This window comes from Physeter macrocephalus, chromosome 9 (assembly GCF_002837175.3).
Source record: "Physeter macrocephalus isolate SW-GA chromosome 9, ASM283717v5, whole genome shotgun sequence".
Classification (NCBI taxonomy): domain Eukaryota; kingdom Metazoa; phylum Chordata; class Mammalia; order Artiodactyla; family Physeteridae; genus Physeter; species Physeter macrocephalus.
This window is the reverse complement of record NC_041222.1, coordinates 25,558,937-25,585,909: the sequence shown is the minus strand read 5'-3', so window position 1 is coordinate 25,585,909 and position 26,973 is coordinate 25,558,937. Positions and strand designations below refer to the sequence as shown.

General features: G+C 43.5%; 1 protein-coding gene across 1 annotated transcript in view; it reads right to left on the bottom strand.

The window, feature by feature from the left end:
* GABBR2 (gamma-aminobutyric acid type B receptor subunit 2) overlaps positions 1 to 26,973 on the bottom strand; it is a 370,296-nt gene that overhangs the window by 137,816 nt on the left and 205,507 nt on the right. The window contains exons 6-7 of the mRNA XM_024126525.3: positions 22,117 to 22,317; positions 8,297 to 8,533 (exon numbers count right to left, since the gene is read on the bottom strand). Coding sequence (XP_023982293.1) covers positions 8,297 to 8,533; positions 22,117 to 22,317 — 438 coding nt within the window. The remainder of the gene's footprint in view (positions 1 to 8,296; positions 8,534 to 22,116; positions 22,318 to 26,973) is intronic.

Genomic DNA, 26,973 nt, shown 5'->3' with positions numbered 1-26,973 from the left:
GCTCAGGATGCTGCCTGGGATATAGTAGGAGCTTGCATGATGTTAATAAATGTATTGCATTGAGAAACGAAGGAGATAGAGCACAGGGCAGTCACATGGAGGATTATTATTGCAGTTGTTGTTTATGACTAGCAATTAATTACCTCTAGGAAATGCTCCTGACAGTTTGAAGTCACAGAGGGCCCATGAGCAACTCCCTCCCCTCCTCAGGCTCTGGGACTTGAGCCCTAGGGAGGTGCTGGTGGGAGAGACTGGGGAGGGGGTAAAGGATGGGTTTCTCATCCCATCCCAGCAAGAGCCCCCCATCCCTACACCAACACACACACACATGTCGGGGAGATTTCCACAACCTGCGTGAAACATAACACCAGCTTAAATTATCACAGCAATAATCTGGGCATTGCTATCAGCAGATTCGAGAACTATAGACCCTGTTAATACTTCTATTGTCAGTTCTGATAATTTATTGGGTAGAAAAAGTCTTTTTAGTTTATAGAATCCTGGAAGGCAGCAGAGTAGGAGAATGTGACTGAATTTCTCAATCATGTGCAGATTCAACCCCACAAAGTTAACTCAATGTTACCAGTGTTTACTGAGCATCTTCCAGGTGTACAGCAGTAGACGAAGTACTGTGGGGACCAGAGGGGTGAAAAACTGTGGTCGCTACACATCTGGGAGCTACTAATTCATTGGAGGATATGAATATGGCTCTCCCACAGGCTGACTGCAAGAGGCAGGGGTAGGAGCAGAGTGCAATGGAGTATAAGGGAGAAGAGTCTGGAACCCTCTACCTGGTGTGGGGGAGGTGATGGGGGGATTGGTGCTAAACGTAACGCAGAGATAAAATTCCCTCTTAAAAAATTTCTATAAAGACACATAGGTGTCTTAGATTGGGTCCCCTAGAAGTAGAGCCTAGGACAGGGAATCGTGTGCAAGCGATTGATTAAAGACATGTTCTCAGGAGAAAACTGTAAGGGAGAGAGGAAAAGGGAAGAGGCCAAGCTCCTCTGTGTTTTCAGGCGAGGCAAGCCTCAGCCTAATCGTCCAGGGAGGCCTGGAGGTGAATTGCGCTGGTGTCATACCACCACACCAGCCAGTCATCGCTGCAGGCTGCTGGGGGGTGGGGTGTGAATCCCAGGCACCTCCAGGCCAGAAGGCTCCAATCGCCCAAGGTGTGGGATGTTAGCAGGGGTACCTGCACAGCTGGGGGATGGGCAAACCTCACCAAACCCCTAAAAGGGATCCCAGAAGGTCTGGCTGGGCACCAACAGCATCTGCTGCCGTTAGTTTTTGTGTATGATGCTGAGTGATAATTCTTAGGGCCATGGGACTTTGAGTGGCATGGAGCTAGACTAAAGGGAGGCACAGAGGGAAGTCTGTGAGCAGCTGCCTTCCACATTTCAGGTGACTATCAAATCCCCAGAGTGTATGGCAGCAGCAGGTAGAGAACTTGAAAGTGTTCCTGCAAACTTAATACAAGTTCATAGATTTGTTTATTGTTGAGAGAATTAAATGAGATAATGTATGTGAAACAGACTGGCACTTAGGAGGTATAGAATGATTGTTGGACTTGATTACGAACACTCCTTGATTAAGACCCACATAAACTGTGCTTTGAAAAATCACTATTGTAATAGCAGTGGTAGTAATAATAATAATAGTAATGATGATGATGCAGTTATAGGGTGCTAAACACAGTCGTTATTTCTCATATCAATCCTATAAAGTAGGTTATATTTCCCTGCATAGATGAGGAACCTGAGGCACAGAAAGGTAAACAATTTCCCTGAGGTCACACAGGGAAAGTGCTGGACTGGACTGTGGCCTCCTTTTGCCTGACTTTTCAAACCTGCATTTCCTGTTACAGTTTTCACTGGCCATGCCCTGGGAAATGTTCATTTTATTTGACTTTGCGGGTGGGCTGCTTAGCCAGGGAATAAAGGGTGAGAGATTAGGTTTCCAAACCAGCTCCTACGTTAACTTTGTGTATAATGCAATTCCAGTGGAACTCCCTGGGTCTGGCATGGGGTGGAGATAAGTGGGGTGCAGAGGAAGTTCTGGAAGGGTTTGCTGTTGATCTTGGGCAACGGCCAAGAAAGGCTCATGAAAGAGGGTGTCTTAGAACATAAAACCCTAAGTAGCGCTGGGAGCTAGCACGAGGTCACTGGGACAAGCCCCATTTTCTAGGACATGCAGTTGGCACATCACACTCGGACCACGGCAGAGCTTCTGACAAGCTCTCTAGTGATTGCGTCAAGGATAAAATCGAAACAGGTGGAATCATGAAAGTCCAGGGGATGGAGTCATGACTGGTTGAATGACCAGCCCCCAAAGGGGTCAAATCCTAAATTGGTAGGGTTTTCTCTACCTCTGGATGGAGCTCCTAGTGCTCTGTTTCTTGTCTCACTCAAATTCAACCTAAAAAAAAAAAAAAATCTATAGGCTAAATGATGATATCAAATATAAAGCACAAATGGGTGGCTGGTGGGAAGCTTCTGTATTGGAGAATACAACCAGGACCCCAAAAGATCAGAGAGGCAGGAGAGATGGGCCGACTTGAACAAGATGATGTTTAACTCACTCGTGTGTGTGTGTGTGTGTGTGTGTGTGTGTGTGTGTGTGCACGTGCGTGTGAGTAGTATAGCTTTCTATTTGATAAAAAATCAACTGCACAACTTCAGGGTCACAGTAGGGCCAGGCAACAGTGGTTGTGAAATAAATGGGGCTTCAGCCAACACACGATCTCCCTGGGATGAGGAGCTGGTTGGCTTCCTCTAACCACCTGGTTCCAAGAACTTAGTGATTGCAAACCCAACCAAACTGAGCTTACTCTAGGATGTCCTCTTTTCAGGTAAAATGTTGGCGGGGGAGGAGGGGAGCAGTATTTGAGTCTTAGTAGAGATAATTTTTTAAAAATCTTGCATAAAAACTTGAAGTTTAAGGGACACACTGGCAAAGGCTAGATTCCCACTCTTCAGCAACAAACACAAATAGATCAATAATCTCTGCAAATTGTCACCTGCTGTCTTCATCACCTTCTTGGTGAGATCAATTAGCGATAACAGATTTCAGAGGTGACTGCCAGAACCTAAGGCTGCCGGCCTCTCCTGACAGATGTTAAATTGAGATGTCCAGACTCACAGCTGGTTGAGAGAGGCTGGGCAGAAGATGAAGACAGGGTCTATTATTTGGAGTAACTCATGGGTCACCCTCTTTGCAGCTGTGATTGCTTCTATATGAGGTCCACCCATAGGGAGTGAGGAGGTGATCACAGGAAATAGTTTAGCAAGAATTGGCCCTCTTCTCACAATCAAAGATATTACCAGCAGCCCTTTCAATTTCTCTATGGCCAGGTGCTCTTGGAAGCCTCACAGCCCCCAGCCAAACCTGGGGTGCATACTCTGTGACTTCCCAGAGAAACTATTACACACATTACACCTTCACAATAGGGTATAATGAGATTCTATTAATTTAGCCTCTGTCATAGGCACCACAAAGTAAATATGGTGTCATTTTAAAAGACAAACCAGAAGAAACATTTACTAAAGGGGGAATACTGCTGGTTAGAGCCATTGTATCTTGGTCTGACATACTCAAAGGATGTGTCCATTTTGAGATCTGGTACATCACCTTTTTTAAAAGAGACCGGAAACTGGGAGGAGTTAAAAAATGATCACCCAAAGAAAATTTAAGCTTTGATTTTTTCACCTGGAAACTTAGCACATGTTCCGAAGCCAGCTTTGAAGGGTTATGGATATAAGCTTGTGTTAAATTTAGTGCCTCTTTGGTAGAAAAGCCTACTTGGAGGAGTCTATTAAGCCACAGTATATGGCCCTGAGTGCTGGGGAGGGGGGAGCCTGGCACTGTACCCTTGCTACCCAGCACATGGCACAGGGAGAACCTATAGCATGGGCACCTTGCAATTACCCACACATGGAACTTTGCTCACTGAACTGTGAAAATCGAGGACAGCTCCTTGGTCTTTACTCCCATAAGCAGAATGAAGCCCTCCCTCCAAGGGTCTTGGGTTGACCTTGAACAATGCCCAGCAATTGTTCATTTACTGTCTCTCCCTGACTGGGCAGGGAGCCCTTGAAGGACAGACCATGTTATTCCTCTCTATGCTCCCAGCTCCCAGCACAGGGTCTGCTAAGGAGCGAATGAATGGAGCAACGAATACATCTCTGACAGGTTTAAAATCAAAAAGTGCGTGCGTGTGTGTGTGTGTGTGTGTGTGTGTGTGTGTGTGTGAGAGAGAGAGAGAGAGAGAGAGAGAGAGTGTGTGCATGCACGTGAACATCCAACAGAGCTCCAAGCAATTCTCAAGGTTGTTACTTGAGACTCACCGGGACTGCTTGTTAATAATGGGGATGTTCTGGCGCTACCCCGCAAAGCCACCGGATCAGAAGTTCTGAGGCAGGGCTAGGAAATCTGAATTTTTAACGAAGCTCCCTGGGAGATTCTCATATATATAGAAGTTTAGGAATCCTTGCCCTAGATGAACGCTGCTGAGCTGGGATTCTCAGAATGCTCTGGGCTTTTGAGAGCTAACAGCCAATTCGAGCCTGAGTTTCTGTCACATGTTTGGCAGAAGAAGGGTTTCCAGGTGAGAAAGCATTCTGAAATTTCTAGACCAGAGAGAGGTAATGACAGGGCCAGAACTCAGAACTGTGTACTCAGGGAATCAGAGGTGGCAGGACCCCTAGGCCATCAGTGTGTAGGTGGGGACAAAGATCTCGTTCTCCAGTGTTCTCTGAGGAGGGTAGCTGCGGGGAGAGCTCGTTAGAAAATAAAAGAGAGCTGGGCCCCAAGCTAAGCCAGATTCCTGATCTGGGATGCCTGGAAGAAACCTCTTCTTCAACACGCCAACCGGCAGCCACAGGCCCAGCTCCCAGGTGAGAGTGTATACTGAATCAACTGAAATTGAGTCATGGATATAATTAATTTAATGCGTTTAAACAATTTTCCATATAGGAAACATGCTGAATGAGGGTGACCCAGAATAAAGTGTCTGCCTGAGAGTGGAAAAATGGATACCGTGTGTGCTGTATAATGAAAACCCTTCAGCAAATAGAAAATGCTTCAATTTATTTCTACCCCCTGTTCCTTTCCTAACTCTTTATTTATGGCTGAACTTGGCCTTCTGTGGTCTCCCTGGATCACAGGGACACTTTTTATTTTGTCAGAAGATGGCCTTTTTTCTCCGATCAGAAGACAATTTTAATGAAACCTGTCTACAGCCCAGTGACAAGCACATATTAATATGTAACAAAGGGGATAAGGAGGAAGGGAAAAAAACCCTGAAGAAATGTTTCACTATTGCAATCTCTTTCTCAACTAACGGAGGACTTGTATAAAGAGGAGGAGAGGGCACGGAGTATAGCCAGGGCAGGCCCATCTGAACCACCGTCCTGCCTGAATCAAACCTTCTTTCCGTGTGACTTTGAAACTCCCCCTCTGTACCTCAGATACTCATCCACAACCCAAAGCGGCTAAATCTGAGGATCTCGAAGATCGCTTTCAGTTCTGACATTCGCTGAATTATGAGTCACAAACCAGAGCTGGCAAAAATATGTGTCAAGGAATTTCCCATTAAAAAGAAACTCATCTTCAAGCTGGGTAAAGCATTTCAGGCAGCCTCATCTAATTGCTCATCAGGTAGGGGTTATGAATTATTTGACAGCACTTAGGAGTAGTTATAAATGATTTCCACCTAAGGTACATCAGGCATCTAGACAATATGCCGAGTTCTAGGATTATGAGAGGCTTCCTAGATTCTGTAGCTCTCTATCCGGCCATTTCAACTTGGGATACTATGAATTCATTCTATAGAATAAGAAACAAAGTGTGAGGATGACCTGAAAAAGTGTATCCACATTTTGAGACAGCTTTACCACAATGCTACCAGTGGGACCCCTGGCGAATCCCACCCCTCTCTAAGGCTCAGTCTGTGAATTTGTACCATGGACAGAAAGGACTTCCGAGGTATTTGGTGCTCTGTAGAGCCTTTCTGAGGGAGGGGTCTCAGGGGCTGTGGGGCGGGACATGGAGAGGGCTGATCAGGCAGGGCTTTGGGCTCTTCTTCCATTCACCTGAGAATCTCCTCTTTAATTTATCTTATACACCAGGCACTAGGTAAAATTTTATAACAAAAGGTTCTGAGGATAAAAAAAGAATTTTTGAAACCACTGGGCTAATAAGGAAAGTTGTTAAAGCTTCCAGTCTGAGTCTAGTCTAGACATGTCTTTTGCCGATGACTAATTAGAGCCTTTACTTCTAAACTGTGGAGCAGATGCCCAGGTCTCAGGTCAAGAGTGGCTCTATTGAGGAATGTGGAAATATCCTTCTTATAGCAAACCTCAATGCTCCCCAACATCCAGAGCAGTGGTTCTCAAACTCTAGTGTGCATTAGAATCACCTGGAGGGTCTGTTAAACCACAGATGGCTGGGCCCCAACCCTGGAGATTCTGATCCAGTGAGTCTGGGGTTAGGCTCAGGAATTTGCATTTCTAACCAGCTCCCAGGAGATGTTGGTACTACTGGTCAAGGCGCACTTGGAGAATCTCATTGGCCTTTAAGATAAAAGCCAGCCTCCTTAGCTCTTCCCTACAGAACTGGGCCCCAACTTACCTTCCCAGCCTCATCATCCTCCCATCCAATATTCCCGACAAAGTAACTGTCCCTGCTGCATGCAGGCATCTTTCCAGTGCTCACCATGCTCCATCTGGCCGGACCGCCAGCCCCTCTCTGCATGTCTAAGGCACAGCTCAAATGCTGCCACTTCCAAAAAGCCTTCCATGACTATTTTATCAAAGGTCACAGAAATCCCTCTGGGCTCACACAGTCTCTCCTATGGTGCTGAGCACTTTTAATCTCTTCCTGTCATTTGAGTCCAGGTCTCAACCCTGTATCTGGACCACAGGCTCCAGGACAAGGAGCCCATTTTACTACCTTGGCATCTACACCACAGTCTACACTCAGCACCTGCACAAGCCCTGGCCTGTTAGACCAACAAAGCAAGCCTGAGCGTACCCACAAAAGAACACGAACATGTAAGAAATACACCAATCAGCTCATCTTATTTACTCCCAAGAGAGACTGATTCTCCAAATGACTCTTCAAATTAGAACAAAGGACAGCACTTTAGAGTCCATTTCAACCTATTCTTTAAGCAAATTTTCCTTATTTTCTGGGAGCAGAGTCAGTGACAAATACATCATCATGAGACATGAATAACTACCATGTATGGCCATTACCAGAAGGTAGTGTGATACAGCAATTCAGAGCTAGACCCAGGTTCAAATCCCAGCTCTACCTCTGATTAGCTGTGGTACTTAAATGCTCTGAGCTTCAGGCTCCTCACATTTATGGGATGATAATAGCACCTACTTCCTACAGATGGCATACGGATGCAGTGAGACCATTATTAACTACAACCACCACTAGCGCTTACTGAGTGCTTACACGGGCCTAGCATTAGGCATACATCATCGAGCTAATCTACATAAAGTGTACCCACATTTTGAGACAGCTTTGCCACAATGCTACTGGTGGGACCCCTGGCAAATCTCATCCCACTCTAAGGCTCAGTCTGTGAATTTGCACCATGGACAAAAAGGACTTCTGGTGTATTTGGTGCTCTGTGGAGCCTTTTTTGAGGGAGGGGTCTCAGGGGCTGTGGAGAGGGACATGGAGGGGGCTTAGCACATATCTAGCACATAATAAGCATTCAAGAAATAATAGTGATTCTTATCACTGCTAATTTTCCTAATTTCCGCGCAAGACAGATATTATTATCCCCATTTCCCAGCTGAGAATCTTAAAGCTCAGAGCAAATAGCTTGCTCAACAAACACTAGCAGTTTTTAATTTGTAACAGCTAATCTTTATGACTACTTTGCCAGGTAGGTATTATTCCCATTTTGGGGATGAAAACTCCGTGGTCTGAAGATGGAAACTTGAAAGTGAAGGCTCAGGATTTGAACCTGACTCTGGGTCTAGAGCTTCTGCTGGCCCACCCCACCCCTCCACCTGGTGGATTCCACCTGCTCTGTGTGCGGTCAACTCACTGTGGCCTTTCTAATCCATGAGTTATAGAGAAGCAGTTTCTCAACATGTCAGAGAGCGTTACCGCATGTGCCCGTTTCAGCAGCCCTGCGATCGTAAAGCCCACAGGAAGTTATTTCAACAATTGAGGAAAGGGACTGTATATCAGAGGGCCTGTGATACAGCCCCTCTTGCCTTGTATGTCTCTAAGGGGCACTAAGGAAAGCAGAGCCCGGGGGCCTGGGACTGACCGTGACGCCAAAGAAGTTGGTCTCGTTCATGGCGTTGAGGATGATCCTGCCCAGCGTGTGGTCCGTGTAGTTGAAGTCCTGGATCCGCTGGTGCCGGCTGCTGGCGTGCAGAGTCTCCATGGCCCTCTGCAGCGTCTTGGCGATGACCCAGATGCCATCGTAGGCGTACCCATGGAACTTGCTGGGCCCCACACCTGACCGCTTATTGTTGTACTCTCTCTCATACTGCTGTGGCGTCTGGAAAACAAGGAGAGCAGGGGACACCAGGTTATAGCCAGCAGGGACATCAGGCACACGGTGCTGAAAGGTGACACTCCCCAAAGCTTACTGTGAGCCAGGCACGGTGCTAGGCTCTTAAATGTGCATTATCTCATCTAATCCCCACAACCACCCTGTACGGTGGTACTGTTCTTATCTCCATTTACTTACAGATGAGAAAATTGACTCAGGAAAGTCAACTTGCCTAGGCCCAAGTGAGTGGCAGGGCTGGCATCTGAACCCTGGCTGTCTGCCAAGACTAGGCTGAAGGAAAATTGCACTCTAACCAGGCCACCCCCTGACATTTGCAGGGCCTGGAGCTACAGCATCAGTGAAGGCCCACATACCATATGTCTAAATATTAAGTTACAGGCAAGCAAACCAATTGTTCAGTAAAATATTTTCTATCTTTCCATCATAACGGGTTAAAGGAAGGTAAATATACCTTCCTTAGGATCTGGAAGGCCAAGTTTGAATTCAGAAGTCTGGGGCCCCTCAGAGCTTCAGTCTGGACACAGCAGCACAGGGGGTGTGACCTTGCTCTGTGGTCCACCCACACTCTTCTCTTCCCACCTGGCTCCACCCCACAGGCCAGCCAAGCTCAGTCCACACTTCCTCCCCCTTCCAGCATCAGTAGCCCCTTGACCACCCCAGAAGCTCAGTCCTCCCTAAAGAGGCTCTTTGGACCCTAGATGTGGCTCCAGGCATTTGGGCATGGAATTCAGGGCATGGCCTTAGGAGGGGGGAGGCGGTACAGGCTCCAGGTGGGCAGGGCCCCATGGCCTTGTGAATTCTGAGCCCCATGGGGCCTGAGTGAGGTCCGCTTAGAGCATGGGGCCCAGGGCAGCTCCTAGTTGCCCAGGTGTAAGGTCTGTTCTGACCTCTACATTGTACCCTTCCCTTTCATCTTCCATAATATAGTAGGGTCTGTGAATAACTCAGCATTTTAAAAAAAGAATTTTTTTCTCCCATTGAGCTGAATTTCATAAAAGAATTTCATTGGTAATATTAACATTCTGATTGAGGCCACAAAGTAATGAAACTGCCTTTTTACTCTAGTCCCTGAGGCTTATAGATCCAAACGAATGCCGCTCCAGGGGAACCCATTACCCTCAGCCCTTCTGTGGGCTTTTTCTCAAATCACTTCTAAATTTCCCTGCCAGAAATGTCATCAGAGCCCACAGCTTAGCCTTTGGAAAAACCCTCCTTGGGCACAAATCACACATAGAAACCATCAACTCATTGTCAGTTTACACCAGAAAAGGCCCTTGGTGATGGTCACACACGCCCCCTCAACCTGCAGCTGGAGACACAGAGAGGTCTAGAGATTTGGCCAAGGTCACACAGTGTGTGTGTGTGTGTGTGTGTGTGTGTGTGTGTGTAGTGTGTGTGCGTGTGCGTGTGCGTGTGCGCGCGCCTGGGTACAGCCAAACCCCTCCCAATGTGGAACCTGCAGGCAACCAAATCAGGAATCTGCCTGACCCAATGTGATTGGTGTCCCATCAACAAATCCACTGCCTTTTTTTTTTTTAAATCATTTGGCGCCTATTGGATGGCTCAGGTTTTATCCATTTATAATTTCCTTTGGAAATGCACCACATCCAGCCATCACTATTCTGTTCATCACTCAAAATACCCGGCAGAAGCTCTTCAATTCCAAGGGTTCTTCAAGGAGACAGCACCGTCTCTAGCCCAGCCCAGCTTCTTGAGCCCCTCCTCACAAAAAACTGCACGCCTCCACCCATCATCCTTCGCCGTCTCACTCCTCATCAGGGGGCATGAAACAGTCCATTATGAAACTCTCTCTTCCCTAAACCTTTTGCGCCCTTGGATCACACCAAGTCTGTTTGCAGCTTGGGGCTGTTGCACTAGATGCTTCCTCTTCCAGAAAGCTTCTTCCTCAGCTCTCACTTGATATTCTCAGCACACAAATGTCAACATGTGTCATTTCTCAGGGATGGCTTCCCTGACCAACGCTTTCCAAAACCTCCTCCCCTCCAGGCATTCTCTATCCACCGGTTTTATCTTCTTTATTGCACTTTTCACTTCCTGCAATTTACCTACCCACAGAATTAAGCTCCATGGGGTCAGGGATGTTATCTGTTTTGATCACAGAACCCAAAACAATACCTGCAGAGACCCTTTCTAAGAATCAGTTACTCCATCTGAAAAGCAAGGAGGTTGGACTAGGTGACCTAGAAGCTTCCTCTTAGGTATCGAGGCAGGAGCCTGGCACAGTGGTAAGAACACAGGATTTGGAAGCAGGCTGACCTGTCCTCTAGCCCCAGCTCTGTGGCTTACTAATTGTGACCTGGGGTGGGCTCCTATCTCCTCCAGGTCTCTGCATCCTCCCTTGCTGGGTGGCCGTGACGGTTCCATGAGATGAAGTGTGCAGAGTGTCAGTCCTGTGTCCAGGACATGGTAGGTGCTCCACAAAAGCCAGCCACTACTATTAATAGTACAGGTGGTTGTTAACCTGGCCACCTGGCACAGGTGCTCACCCAGGACACCCTGAAGGCCCAAGACTATGCCTGTGCTGATAGGGGTTAACAGCCCTCCAGTGCATGGATGTTCTACCTTTACTTCCTTAGCTAATTTCCAATTATTGGACATTTAGGCTTTTTCTAATTGTTCCAAATTACAGAACTGCAAAAAGCATCCTTGTATCTAAATTTTCTGAACACACACTGGTAATTATTTTTTCAGAAGAAATTCCCAGCTGTGTAATTGCTGAGGCAAAAGGTACAAAAACCTTAAACGCTATTCACACATATAAAGGGCCAAATTATCCTCCCCAAATATGAAAAGCTAAAATTCTACTCTGTATGAAAGTACCCATTTCCTTGCATCCTGGACCACAATAGGTATTTCAATTTTTAAAACCATTGTCAGTTTCTTAGGTTAAGAAAAAAAAGTACATCTCATTTTAATTTGCATTTCTCTGATTAATGATGAAGAGTGAGCTCCTTTCACATACTGATGGGCAACTTTCACTTCCAAGGTGCGTTTCCTCTTCTTGTTACGGTGAGAGTCACAGCTTTTAAGGATGCTTTGTTTCAATGCAACCTTGTTATTTTTCCATCTTTCACTATTTGGCTATATTTTTCTTTATTTTAAAAGGTAGTTTAGGTCTAGTTCAGGCTATTAATTCAGCTATTGGCTATTTTTAAAGTATTAAAAATTTACTTGAATGTCTACTTATCTAATTAATTGTTTAAGCATAAAAGGAATGAGGCCCCTTTGACCTCTTCTCTCCCAGATTTTGCTGCTATGAGTCTTTCTCTGATGCAGGCAAAGGCATCCAAGGGCTGGTGGTGTCTCTTTGAGTCCTGTTTGTTCAACCTGATGATTACATTCAGATGACATTTCCAGACTTCTTCCCTATCCAGGACATGCCACTGGGGCATCCTTAAAGGTTTCTGTGACGCCCTTAAAGTTGGAGGGGGGAGTCAGACCTGAGGGGAACAGACACAGTATGGTCTCATCAGGAGGTAAATGAGTGTGGTTTTTTAACTTCTTTGATATAGTTTATTGGTGATGTTTTTCGTGTGTAGACAGTAGAGGGGATCAAGATCAGACTGTTTATTCAATTTGACATTGGGGCCAACACAAGCCCCTATATATTTTTTAATATGTACCGCTTGTAAATCCCTATCTTTTCTATCTCATAAAACTGTTCTTCATCCAGGGGAAAGGGGGGTGGAGGACCCTGGCAATGTGGCTGTTTACCTCACTTCTGTGGGTAGAGTCCTTGGAGTGGGACAGCAGTGTAGCTTAGCTCTGAAAGGTGACCTCATTCTCACTGTCTTTGCAAGCACCGCGTTGAAGTCATTGCTACCACACTATATCCCAGACCATTCATCACTGTTCCCAGGTGAAGCCAGCACCGATCTCCCTCAGGCAAAACAATGACAGCAGGAAGAAACACTCTTACAATTGTCGGAGCAAAAGTAATAGTTGTTCTTAAAGCAGGTCTCCAATTATTCAGGGCAGAAGAATTTCTTCCACTGTAAAGCAGACACTGAAAACTGATTGATTACTCATTCTCTGAGGTCAGGTTTATCACGAGAGGCTAAAAGTTTCTGAGAAAATAACTTTATATAGAGAGTCCCAATTACTGACACGTGTTCCACATATTTTTGAAAGACAGTTGTTGGAACTTGGAACATAGTTTCATACAGAAACGATGTTATAAATAGTGGTTAGGTTCCCAGGCTAGCCCACATAAGCTTGCTACCCCACAGTATGACTAAACTTTATGGGTCTGTCATTCCAACAGAACTAAGTCGAGTCCTGCTTTCTAGGAGAGGTGAGGCTCATGGACAGAAGAGAGGAGAAAGGGAAAACATCTCCTTCCACATCTCCAATTGCCACCCCCCAGAGTGGCAAAACTGGCAGAGCCTCTCTCTAGCATCCCTTGTGGGATGCTGGAACCACAGTCTCATTTGGAAGGTACACTAGGGGACAGTCTAGTGGTTCTTTTACTCCAGTTTGTAGGTCACCCAGGGAGCTTGTTAAAAATGCAGATGCCAGGGCCCTACATTTTGTTTATTGTGTCTGTGGGATAACTTGGGCATCTGTATTTTTAAAAATCCTTTAAGATTTCAAAATACATAAATTTGTTACCACTGATTAAGTCCCTCTTACAATCTGATTCTTGGATTTTCTCAATAGCAACTTCCAGGTATCTGTTGAGCCTTTTCTGAGATTCCTCCAGTGTTGGGAAGGTCACTATGTCTTCAGGGAGAGTCTTCCACTTAAGGGATGCCTGACATCTATGAGACTAGTCTTCTGGATACAGAGTTCACACCTATCTCCCTGTAACTTGCTATGTCTTCCTGTGGAGCCACAATGAACATGTCTGCTCCCTCTTATCCAGAACAGCACCTCAAATTGCTGAAGTCAGTGACATGCTTACCCTGTCCCCAATATGCTATTCTTCACCTTTTAAGCAAAAGAGTCTCAGTTCAGACTTCTACTCTGACTATGATGAAATAGATTATGTCAGACAAAAGCTCTCATGAAGAACATTAAGGAAAGCAGCATAAAATATAAAAATAGCTATCCAAATGTATCAGAAAGCAACCAGGACATCTAGGACTTGAGGAACCAAGATTCTGCGGAGAAGAGAAGTGTTTTGAGAAGAGTCCAACATTCTTTGCTGCTTCCTCTGGAAGCATTTGCTGATTTGTAAGTGGGAAGGTTAGTTGTAGGAATAGAAAACACTGGATCAGAGTTTTCAGCAGTCCCTCAGAGATGGGAAGACAAAAAAACTATAGTTCAGGGTTATCAGGGTAGCAAGGCTTATAGGCCAAGGTCTCAGAGGAAGAGGAACTACAGAATACTAGTATGCAGACTGACATTTGCACTTGAAATATTTGGTGATAACTAAGCTGTATAAAGCAAGAGGCTGAGAAGCCAAGCAAAAAGTGGTGGCTAAGGGGTTAAGAAAATAAGCAGATGTGTTTGGAGTTTCATGGCATTAGGAAGACAAAAATTGGAATCCAGGGCCAATCCAGTAAACACCCCAGGATTTTAGAATGCTGAAGGACAGATAGGAGTAAGGGCAAACCAGAATAGACCAGGCCTTGTGAAAACTAAAACCAAGCCTGGAATCATCTCAATTCTTTATTGGATAAAGTGATCTGCCCCTATTCTAACTGCTTGCTTGAAGAGAAATAACTCTTCTCTGGAGAAAGTAATGCCATCTGTAGCTTCTTTTAATTTTTCATAACCAATTTAATGGATTAAACTTACTAGGTAGGCCAGGTGATAGGATCAAATTTAAAAAAAAAAACAAGAAAAAAAAGAAGGAAAGAAGGAAGAAAGAAAGAAAGGAAGGAAAGAAGAAAAATAGGCAATAGAAGCAGACCCACAGGTGATCCATATCTTGAAGTTATTAGACATGGACTTTAACATAGCAGGTTTATATGTTCAAGAAAATAGATAAAAGATATAGAATATCACCAGAAAACTGGAAGCAATGAAAGAAAAAAAGAATAAAATGAAAATCCTAAAAAAGTTTAAAAATACAACAACAAATGAAACTAAGAAATCAACAGATGGATGAAGCAGCATATTAGACACAGCAGAAAGTAGGTTAGTGAACTGGAAGAAAGGTTAGTAGTAAATACTCAGACTGAGGCACAGGGAGGAAAAAAGGACAGAAAATAGGAAATGAACATAAGAGATATATGGAATGTGTTGAAAAGGTATATCACATGTATAACTGGTGTCCTAAAATGTGAGGAAAGAGAGGATAGGTAGAAGCAATATTTAAGAGATATTTTCCTAGAATTTCCCCAAATACATATCAATCCACTGATTCATGAAGTTCCATAAAGCTTAAACTCCAATCAAGATAAATCCAAAGAAAACCTCACTTCAGCACAGCTTAGTAAAACTGCTGAAGACTCAAGCAAAGACAAAATCTTAAAAGCAGTTAGAGGAAAAAAAAAAGGATGCATTATCTTCAAAATAGCAACAATAAGTCTGATAGCTGATTTAACCAAAACAGTGGATGCCAGAAGACAATGAAATGACATCTGAAAGTGCTAAAAGAAAATAACAAACCATCTAGAATTCTACACCTAGTTAATATATCTCTCAACCTTAAAGATGAAAGAAAATTTTAGACAATCAGAAACTGAGAGAATATGTCTCCAGCAAACCTGCAGTAAAAGAAAGACCAAGAGGAGTTCTTCAGGCAGAAGGAAAGTGATCATAAACAGAACAGAAATGAAGGGAGGAAAGAAAAGTAATGGGAAGTGTAGATATGTGAGTAGATCTAAAATGGAACATGACATCAGGTTCAAGGACACCCAAGAAAATCTCATAGAAGAAGAGGGACTTAACACTACCACCCATCAGGTCTTATAAAACTTCAATTATTAAGGCAGTGTGGTATTGGTTAAAGGGTAGGCACATAGAACAATTGAAGAGAACAGAAAGTCCAGAAACAGATCCACATTATATATACTCATTTAATTTATGATAAAGATGATTCTATAGCATGCAGGGGTAAGGAGGATTTTCAATAAATGGTTCTGAGTCAATTGGTTATCCATATGGAAAAAAATTAATCTTGATCTTACCTAGAGCTTACATAAAATCAGTTTCACGTGAATTCTATATCTAAAAGTGAAAGGTAAAACAAACTTCTAAAAGACAAGATAGAAAAATATCTTCATGAGCTTGGGTGGGCAAAGATGCTTAAACAGGACACAAATGATATAAGTAATATGTATAACTGTCTAAGAATCATACCCAGAATACAAAAAGAACTTCTACAAATCAATGAGAAACAGGCAGAGAATCCAAGTGGAAAAAATGGGCAAAAGACTTGAATAGGCAGTTTATAGAAGAGGATATCAAAATGGTTAATAATGATATGAAAAGATCGACAACTTGATTAGTCATCAAGGAAATGTAAATTAAAACAAAAATGAGATACCACTACTTGCCCACTGTATTGGCTCAAATTAAAAAGCTAACAATGCCAATGTTGGTGAGCATGTGAACCAACTGGAACTCTCAATCACTGCCGGTGGGTGTGTAAATTGGTATAACCACTTTGGAAATCTGTTTGGTGGTGTCTACTAAAGCTGAACATATGTATTCCCTATGACTCAGAAATTCCACCCCAAGCATGCACCCAATAGTAATGTGTGCATATATTCACTGAAATACATCAAATACCTATAAATAAATCAAATAAAATACATTCAAGAGTTCCACACAAAAAAATTACAAAATATTTCTGAGAGAAATTGAATGGATGGGGAGACCCTCTATTACAAAGACGTCAGTTTTTCCTAAATCAGTCTATAGATTCAGTAAAATCCCAACAACAAACCGGAGTGTATAAACTGACTCACTACTCCTTTCTCCTGCCCGCAAGGCTGCTGCGCTGATGGAGGAAGAGAACTACAATTTGTTGAGCATCTATTGTGTGCTTGGCACCCGGCAAGATATTTTCCTCTGTATTACCTCATTTAATCCTTCTAAATCTGTAAAAGAGACATTATTACTCCAGTATAATGAGAAACAATTTCAGAAAGGCCAAATGACTAGCCCAATGTCACTGCATCACTATTGATTAGGTTCAGTTGTATATAATAGAAAAAAAATTATCACTGACTTAAATGAGATAGTTTATTTCTTTCTCACGTAAAAGATGTTCATGGGTAGGTGGTGCAGGGTTGCTATGGCAACTCCACAGTGTAACCAGGGACCCAGGCTCTTATCTTTATGCTTTGCTATCTTAGAATAAAGTTTCCTTCTCAAGGTCACCTCTTGATCCAAAATAGTTGCTATAACTCCAGCCATCCCATCCATATTCCAGCCAACACAAAGGAGAAGGATAAAGAAAGGCAAGCTCTCCCCTTAAAGGAGATTTTAGAAGTCTTGTATAATACTTCTACTTAAATCTCATTGGCTAGACTTAGAATCCTGGCTGTATCTAGCTACATGGGAGGCTGGGAAATGTACATTTTCAGATGGGTGGCAACATACCCAGTTAAAAACAAGAGTTATGTTACTGAGGGGGAAGAGGGGCTATGGATGTTGCATGAACAACTATCTGTCTTCCAGAGTCACTCAGTTGGGAAATGGTGGGGCCAAGATTCATATCTAACCAGTGCCAAAAGGCCACCACACCCTTCCTCCAGAGCCCATATTCCTTTGCCACACCGCCTGTCTCCCAGGGATGTGGATACTTAGGGAAGCAGAAGGGAATAGGAGCTTTGTGGGAAGGTGAGGGCAGAGGCAGCAGCACTGTAAAGCTTGACTACCTGGGGAGCACCTCTACTTTTCCATGGCACCTTCTCTTCCTCCTCTCTAGAGCCCAGAGCTTCCCTAAAAGCCCCAGGTTCTTTGTTATGGCGCTCCGATGGCAGTGATAATGAGATGGGTGCAGCTTTTCCCAGGTCATTGCTCTAAGTTGAGGACTCACTAGATTTCTGTTTCCTCTTGTTCTGCTGTGTTGGATAAACAGTTGTGGGTGGTCACAGAAGCTTCTTGCCAGAAAACATTACAGAACTCTTCCAAAGAATGAGCCTGTGCCTTCGATGGAGGGTTGGGGTCCACTTCTGAGATTCCCACTGATTCCAAGGTTCTGTGAACTTTTCCATCTGGTGCCTTGGCCCAACTCTGTGTGTCTCAGCAGGGAAATGGTAACAGGGAAGAATGTCCTTATTAGAGAGGCTGAGCCATCACTGGAATTTTACACCAGAATTGTAAATGCTCACAGTGGAAACAAACCCAGTGGGACGCTGAAAAGTGAAAGCTGACACTGGAAATCACCAATGTCAACAGAGTCACTTTGGGGAAACAGAGTGGTGATGGGAAACTTTAACAAGGAGAAAGAGCCTTTAGGGCCAAAGCAAGTATCCAGAGGCTGTTTACCTGAGGTTCTGAAAGACTGAGCTCTGAATGTACTCAGGGGGAAGCCCAAAGGTCTGCACTTGTCCCATCACTGGAAATTCCAACGGGAAGGGACTGATGAACATGCTCGGGAGGGAGACCATGACCTTGTTATTCCTCCTACCAGAAATCTCCTGGGTGCCAACGAGCAAGCTGGGGACAGCTTGGCACCAGAGACAGGCATATGGAAGAGGCAACCACGGAGAATGTATTTCAAGAGGGGCCACTGTTCCACCTGATTCTGACTTTATCAGGAGTTACCTTTATCCTGGGGGTTCCAGGGTTTAACATTATAACCATATCACACAGCTTGCTGTTAATAACTCAATACCATACTTACAGAGAATTTTGCTGTGAAAGGACGCCAGGAGTTACATGGTCCAAATCTCTCATTTTCAGTTGAGGAAACTGAGGCCCAGGGATGGTGAGTGTCTAGCTGAGGTGGCAGATTAATTGGTGACAATGCCAGGATTTGTACTAGATCTCCTGATTACCAGACCCATACTGTCCTGTTCTGCCACTTACTAACAGGCCCGCTAAGAAATCACAGAAAGGGCTGATTTGGATGTGCTCTGCTCCTAAGCATGTCACAAGTCTAGAGGGAGAGCATGGTAGAGGGGAAGGGGCAGTGAGTGGGGACTTAGCAGTCCTGGCTTCCACTCCTGGATCTGTCCCTGACCTGCTGGGTGACTGTATCAGTTTCCTGGGGTGGCCATAACAAATTTCCATAAACTGGGTGGTTTAAAACAACAGAAATTTATTTGCTCCCAGTTCGGAGGCCAGAAGACCAAAACTAAGGTGCTGGCAGGGTTGGTTCCCTCTGTAAGCTCCAAGGGGAATCTGTTCCGTGCCTTTCTTCTAGCTTCTGGTGGCTGCCAGCAATCCTTAGCGTGCCTTGTCTTGTAGACACATCACTCCAATCTCTGCCTCCATCTTCAAATGATCTTCTCCAAGTGGCAAAACACCCTCTGCCTTTTTCTTATAAGGACACTTGTCACTGGATTTAGGGTTTATCCAGGTAGTCCAGGATAATCTCAAGATTCTTAAATTAATTACATCCACAAAGACCCTTTTTCTAAATAAGGTCACATTCACAGGTTCTACGTGTTAGGACCTGGACATATATTTTTAGGAGCCACTTTTCAACCCACTACAAGAATCCTGGGTATGCCCTTCCGCTTTCTGCTCCTCAGCTTTCCTATGTGTAAATAGTGAAGATGGCAAGAGTCCACTGACTTGCTTCTATACGTGTTTGCTTGTCTTCATGGATACTGATGGACCCCAGAATACAGGCATTGACCCAGCAGCCTGTGCCATGCTGATCATGGTCCCCAGCAGTCACATACACCGCAAAATCAAATTCAAGAACTATTTCACGACTTTCTAGAACTTCCTTCAGCCATATATTCTTGAAGATTGGTTGAGGAAGTTGGCTTGTGGTCAGACCACAAATACGAATGCCTTATCAACTCTGGGCCCTACACCCTGGGGAGAAAGCATTCAACAAGAGCAAGTGCAGAGCATGGGCTGAGCACGGGAAGGGGCTTGATGAACACAACCTGTGCAGGGCAAGGACCAGGGGGAGGTGAGTGAGGCCCTCCCTTCAGGGGCAAAATGGAAGAAGGAGCCAAACCCCTCAGTAATCAAGATTAAAAAATCAAAACTAACGCAAAAAAAAAAAAAAAAAAAAAGAATCCACGATGATCAAAATTTTAAACAAAGACAAGATATGTTCTTGTAATTATGTGACTCAAATCAGTTCACCCTAATCTTGCTTTGTGGATCTGGTCTTTATTTAAAATTTTGATATTTTGTTCATCATGGATTTTTGACAAGATATGTTCTTGTAATTATGTGACTCAAATCAGTTCACCCTAATCTTGCTTTGTGGATCTGGTCTTTATTTAAAATTTTGATATTTTGTTCATCATGGATTTTTCCATTGAGGTCTTTGGCACCCCCTTAAATTTTGCCCTTAGTCCTGGCCCTGGAACTGTTAAGTTACAACTGGAGGGATGGGCCGTATAGGGACAAGGGATGGGGAACAGTGGGGAAAATTAGGGGACAAGTAGTGATTCCTGTGCTACTGGAAGGATCTGAGAGTCTGATGAGAGAGGCTGGTCTACGTGACCTCTAGGAGAGCCCTAAACCCTCTGAGTCCAAGAGGCAAAGAGTCTTCAGATTTCCCCGTGTAACTTCAATTACCTTTTGACCTCAAGATAATGTAAGAAATGCTGCCTCTTGTCTCAAAGACTGTGAGACAGGGACTAGGTCGCCTGGAATTTCAGAAGCTGCCCCAAGCTGGGAGTCTGCCTGGCTCTGCTCTGATGGCACTGCTCCATCCTGGGAGGCCCAGGAGTGGGTGGCCCACACTGTGACATGAAATGAACAGCCCCAGGAATAGCCCCAAGGTGTCCATTCATGGGCACAGTGATACGGGGGTGAGGTCAGCCTCCTCACCAGGCCCAAATTTTAAAATTTAAAATTAAAAAGGAAAGTCAGTGACCTGGGAGATGTTATCAAGTCAAAACATTTACTCTGAAAAAACACTGCAGAAGATGATCTTCCTAAAATGCATTACTGTGCACTTGCTCACATCTGTGCATGGCTCGCCCACCCTGGGGAACATTCACGCTCCTTGGAACGACATTTGAGGCCCTTGGGGCATCTCATGGCCCTTACCCCCACTTAGCTTCACAGATCTCATGTGTAATCATTTACATCTTTGGTCTTCCTAAGTCTCTCATTTTAATTATTATACTGTCTGCCTGTATGGAATTTTAGTTTTTGTATTTTCCTCAAATTTTATACTATTTTTAAAGTATAGGGTATCCCTGGACCCAGATATCTTCTAATAAACTGTAAACTTCAACAACTTTAAAAATAACACCTACTGAAATAAAAATGAGTTGTTTCCTCTCATTATTCAGCATCTCCAAAAACTTCATATTGTCATTGATTTTGGTATGAAAATATTTCTTTCAACATTTTCTACCCAAAGTGTTTTTCCAGGATCTCTCAGGTGCCACGTGATCTATAGAGCTGCTTATAAAATGTGTCCTAATGATTTGCCCTTTTTGGACAAATCAATAAGTCATTCTTGTAGTGTTGGCTCTGACTGAGATTAAATAATGGATTAAAATAATATATATATTTTTTACTTTACTATGAAGTTGATTCTTTAAATGAAATTGAAGGTTGGTAGAGAATTTAAAAATCTGAGATCAGAGGAGACAGAAAAGAATCATGTGCCCTGCTGTACTGAACTTTGGCTGGTGGTTAGAATTGAGAGGTGGATGTTGCCATCTTCACTGGGACTGTCACCACCTGATTCTTGATAATGCTTTCAATGATAGAGAATAGTGTACTTTGGAAATACTTTTACACGCACCATGCTACCCGTTCTTTCACAGCCCTGTGAGATAAGCAGGCCAGGGGTTAGTCATCCCTAGTGGGAACATCCCTAGTGGAGGCCTGAGGACTTAAGCACCCTGCCAAGGTCCTCCTCCTAGTTATGACAGCACAAGATGCCAGGTGCCATGCCAGCCACGTTGCACAATCTGCCATTCAGTCCACCTTTTGACCCCAGAGGAGGATATTTTCACCACCACTCTACAGATGAAGAAACAGCAGCTCAGAGAACTCAAGCTCAAGGTCACACAGCTGGTAACTGGCAAAACTGGGGTTTGGACCAATCTTTCTGGTCTTTAGTACATGTTTCCCCAAGTCTACTTGTGGGGTCGTTCGTCTCCTCCAGGCTGACAGGAGCATCAATGAGACTGAGAAATGACATTCCAGGTCAGAGGGGCACAGGATGAAATGGTGGCCTCGTCTGAAAGTCAATGCCTGCAGTTGGTGCTATACTAGTCACGACTCCACCTCTTACGTATATACTATGTTATGTGCTTACAAAGCACCCTTACCTCATTTGATTCCCACAATTCCCTAGAAGGCCATGCAGTAGAGAGCTGGATATCCTCATTTAACAGATAAGCGAGGCTCAGAGAGGTCACATGCTTTGCTCAAAATCACACAGCAAAGGCCAGAACAAGATCTAGGTGCTTTTTGCCAACATCATTGGACAGCATGATTAAGGGAGATGGGCTTGGGGGCTGAAATGAGCTGGCCAAGGCACCGACCTTTCCTGAGATGGTCTTGATCTGCTTGGAGCTCAGGGGCTCGAAGTCCACGCCGATGTAGCCCTCCATGGCAGCAAGCAGATTCTTCCGGAGACAACGGGATGAGTTGGCTTCTGTGTGCACCTGCTCCCACCAGGAAGGCTCATACCAGCCCGGGATGATCCATTGGTATTTGCTACCGTACATATTCTCCTCATATGCCTGCAACAGATGGGTTGACCATGAAGGCACCAAGAGACAAACATTTGTTCAAAGCTTTGTACCCTGTGGGAAAGGTGGAGGGGACTCAGGGTTCCTCATACCAGAGGATTTGTTAATTTTTCTATTACTTGCTTGGTCTCCTCCTCATTATCTCTCAAGGGATACAAGGTAGTTTATAGGAAACATGTATATTAAAATAATAAAACACTGAATAAAATAAAAACATAAGTGCCTGGGAAAATATAGATTATAATATGCTTATTGGAGGTAAAGGGAACAGAACATAGACAAGTCCACCAAAGGTTCCAACACTATAGATATAAGCTACATATTTCACCATGAACTTCCTGGCAGCCCAAGAAAAAAGGGCAACAATATTAATTGCACATCTCTTATTTTCAGTAAGGAGAAAACATACCAGTTCTTCAGGGACACAAAATGTTTTCTAGGCTTTAATCCCTAAACAAAATGCCTCATATGGAGGTCACTGTCAAATTAGCTAGCACGGTATCAACACCATCCCTACAACAAACAGATTTCATAAGGTTATTTTTGTATAGATCTTTATTAAAGCTGAGATCATAACCTTAAAATATAACCCAGGGCGGAGCAATTTTGCAAGGGGCCAAGAAAATTTAATGTAAGCATGCAACTTATATAAGATGCCACTTGGCAAATTGCACATCTCTCTAAATCTTTACCCAAAGCATGGTGTACATAAATTCAGATCCTAGAAAAAAAGTCCCTTATATTTATATACTTTACACACATCTTATTTGTCATTCATGTTCACCCTTTGAGATGGTCTAGGCAGAGTTTATTATCCTCATTTTAGAGATGAGGAAACTGGAAACCAGAGAGGGAAAGTCACTTTTCCAAGGTCCACAGTCTGGAACCTAGGTCTGCCTACTCTTATGCTGCAAAGCCACACTGCCTGCCTCCCATTTAAACAAAAAGTTGTCAGACTGTTCTAATATACCCCCATTTGGCTTTAATTCTTACTGTGATGATTTTTTATCTGGAAAAGCATGCTTTTTGATAGCTTAGATGCACCCAGAAAATCCCAATTTGTAGGAATGTCACATTCCATCAAAGTTGGGTCCAGAATGGGGTAGAGCTCACATTCCTATCAGTAATCAAAACACCCAGAAGTGACTACAGAGAGCAGTGGTGTACGTAAATGCTCTCCGCACACTGTGATGAACTGTATACATTAAAAAATGTGAACCTTAAACGATCCAGCAATGTGTTCCTAGGGAGCCACCTATGTTAGGAGGACATGTTGGGAAACAATTCATGTCACACCCCTTTATGTTCCTTGGCTTAGAACAGAGACAGCATAGAGGCCAGGAGGGTGTGGAGAGAGAAGCCTGCAAGATTGCTCTGGATGCCAGGGAGATTTTGGCTGCCCTCCACTTAGGCTCCAGCATGCTAATCGACGGTATGCCCAGAAAGGGTGGGCCAGAGCCCTTTATATTTGTGTATATTAGAGAATAGTTACTGTTGAGTCTAAGAGTTGGAGATGTGTTCCCTTCATTCCTACATCTGAGGAGGCAACTCTTCTAAAACTCTCTCAACACCTGAAAAAGCCCAGCCTGCAGTGTGGAGCATCTCACTGGGGTAAGTGTGAATTAGAATATTTGTTCCTTAGCTTAAGCTTAGATTCCATCTCTGTGGCCTCTGTCCATTGATTCAGTGAAGCCTCCAGAGATTAAGCTGAAACTGTTTTATAAGAGAGCCCTTCAACTATCTCAAGGTAATGATCACATCGCCTCTTCTCTAGACTCCTCTAATGATATGGGACTTTCACCTCCCTCATTCTAGACACTGTATTTCTCATAATGCAGCCTCAGATCATAGTCATTTTTTCCAGCAACTACTTTGTAATGTTGCCCCAATCACAACTGTTATAGAAAAAACACAGAGAGCCTCAATATTACAATTATATAACAAAACCCCAGTTCAACAAAAGAAGGCAGTTTTCTGGGCTTCCCTCTAATAAATGGGGTTTAGCCCACAGAAACTTTTTTTTTTTAAGGAAAGATAATCCCAGAGCCTGGTTGGGGCTAGACCTTTGACCAATCCCAATGACCCCAGGTCATTTAATCAATGGCAGAACCTGTGAGACTTCACAACTCTCATCTTTCACTGGCAGGGAGGAACTCACATATATTGAGCCCCTATTATGTGCTAGGCCATTTATATTCATTATCTTATTTTAGTCTCACAACAACCCTATGAGGTATGTGCCATTATCTCTATCTTATAGATGAAGACATTGAGGCTCAGAGATTGAGGAATTTGCCCAAACACATTCAGCTAAGTCAAGGGGACAAGATTCAAAGTCTGTTTTTTTAAGTTTCCCTCTTTTCTTAGCAAAACAAACAAAGTAAAACTTTCTGGAAGCTTTCTCAGTCTTAAAAGTTTGAGGCAAGATAGCGCCACTTATTAAGAATGTATGTAAGTAAGCGTCAACAGATACAGAGTGAGGACATGAGGAGGTCTTCTGATCAGATGCAAAGGCAGATTTGCATTATTCTCTGAGACCAAAGACTGTGTGATAATTTAGAGGCAGCATGGAGCAGGAAGTCAGGAGCCTCCCAGGGATCTGCTGTGATAGCTGTCTGACCTGCCATTGTTCTGTTAGGTGTTCCTTGTGAGTGAATTTTCCAGAAAACAGAAGCTCAGTCCATTTGAATGACTACACATTTTGTTTAGAATATTAGTCAATTTTGATGAAGATAAAATTTTTTCTACTGATCTTTTGAAAAAAAAAGAAAAAAGACTATAGTCAAGTAGCACCAGATTCTCTGCCACATACCAGCTGGGTAACTCTGGCACACAACTCCTTGGACCTTGCTTTTCTCATCTATAGCCTGTGGAAAGCAAAGCCCATCTCACTGGGTTGGTGTAGGAATTAAATGAGGTAATATATGAACAAAAAAACAACCTAATCAAAAAATGAGCAGAAGATCTAAATAGACATTTCTGCAAAGACGACATACAGATGGCCAATAGACACATGAAAAGATGCTCAACATCGCTAATTATTAGAGAAATGAAAATCAAAATTACAGTGAGATATCACCTCACACTGGTTAGAATGGCCATCATTAAAAAGTCTAGAAATAATAAATGCTGGAGAGGGTGTGGAGAAAATGGAACCCACCTACACTGTTGGTGGGAATGTAAATTGGTGCAGCCACTATGGAAAACAGTATGGAGGTTCCTTAAGAAACTAAAAATAGAGTTGCCATATGATCCTGCAATCCCACTCCTGGGCATATATCTGGAAACATCGAAAACTCTAATTTGAAAAGATACATGCATCCCAATATTCCCAACAGCACTATTTACAATAGCCAAGACATGGAAGCAACCTAAGTGTCCATCGACAGATGAATGGATAAAGAAGATGTGATACACATATATACAGTGGAATACTTCTCAGCCATAAAAAAGAATGAAATAATGCCATTTGCAGCAACATGGATGGACCTAGAGATTATCATACTAAGTGAAATAAGTCAGACAAAGACAAATACTATGATATCATTTATATGTGGAATCTGAAACATGATACAAATGAACTTATTTACAAAACAGAAACAGACTCACAGACATAGAAAATAAACTTATGGTTACCAAAGGGGAAAGGAGGGGAGGGATAAATTAGGAGTTTGGGATTAGCAGATATCAATTACTATATATAAAATAGATAAACAACAAGATCCTACTGTATAACACAGGGAACTATATTCAATATCCTGTAATAAACCACAATGGAAAAGAATATGAAAAAGAGTACACATCTGAATCACTTTGCTGTACACCAGAAAGTAACACAACATTGTAAATCAACTCTACTTCAATAAAAAAGAAATAATAAACGAGGTAATACGTGTACCATGCCTGTGGCCAATGCTATGTGTGGGAACATTTTGGCCGCTCCTTCTCATGCCATTCTCTGTTCCATAACTCATGGCTTTATTCTGAAAATTAGCCACTCCTATGGGCCATGCACAGTGATACTTTTGGGCATGGCCCAAACACCAAATGGCCCCAGACTGGCCGAAACACCAAATGGCCACAGACTATTGTTCTTGGAGTTTCTGATCTACTTTTGATGACTTTGTCTCCTTTCTAGCTGTCAGGGCTAGGCTGTCACTTTCACTGTCATTAAATCCCTCTCCTCACTCTGAATTTGCTGCTTTTAAACTGCTATGGAAAGCAGGGAGTGTTAAACATACGTGCAGAAAAAAGTACAGAGCACAGGCTTTGAGTGAGGGTCTAAAAGCCTCTCCTACAAGGGAGGTAGACTGGACTTAAATATAGCATACAGTGTCTAAAGCAACTGCAGAGAGGCCTCTGGGCCTCCATTCTGGTATTCCCACGTTCAGAAGGGCTGAGATTGTTGGACACGTGAGCTTTAAGAAGCTGCTGGTATCTTTGTCTGTCTCCTTTGCCAAATAGGGAGTTCCTGGAGGGTGGTGTCTGCTCTTTCCAGGATCCCCAGTGCTTAGCACAGTGCCCAGTGTACAGAGGGCACCCAATAAATGGTTGTAGAGTGACTGAACACATTTTCAGTTTACTTGGTCACCTTGGTTTTCATTTTTTTTTTTTTTTTTTTTTTTTTTTTTGTGGTACGCGGGCCTC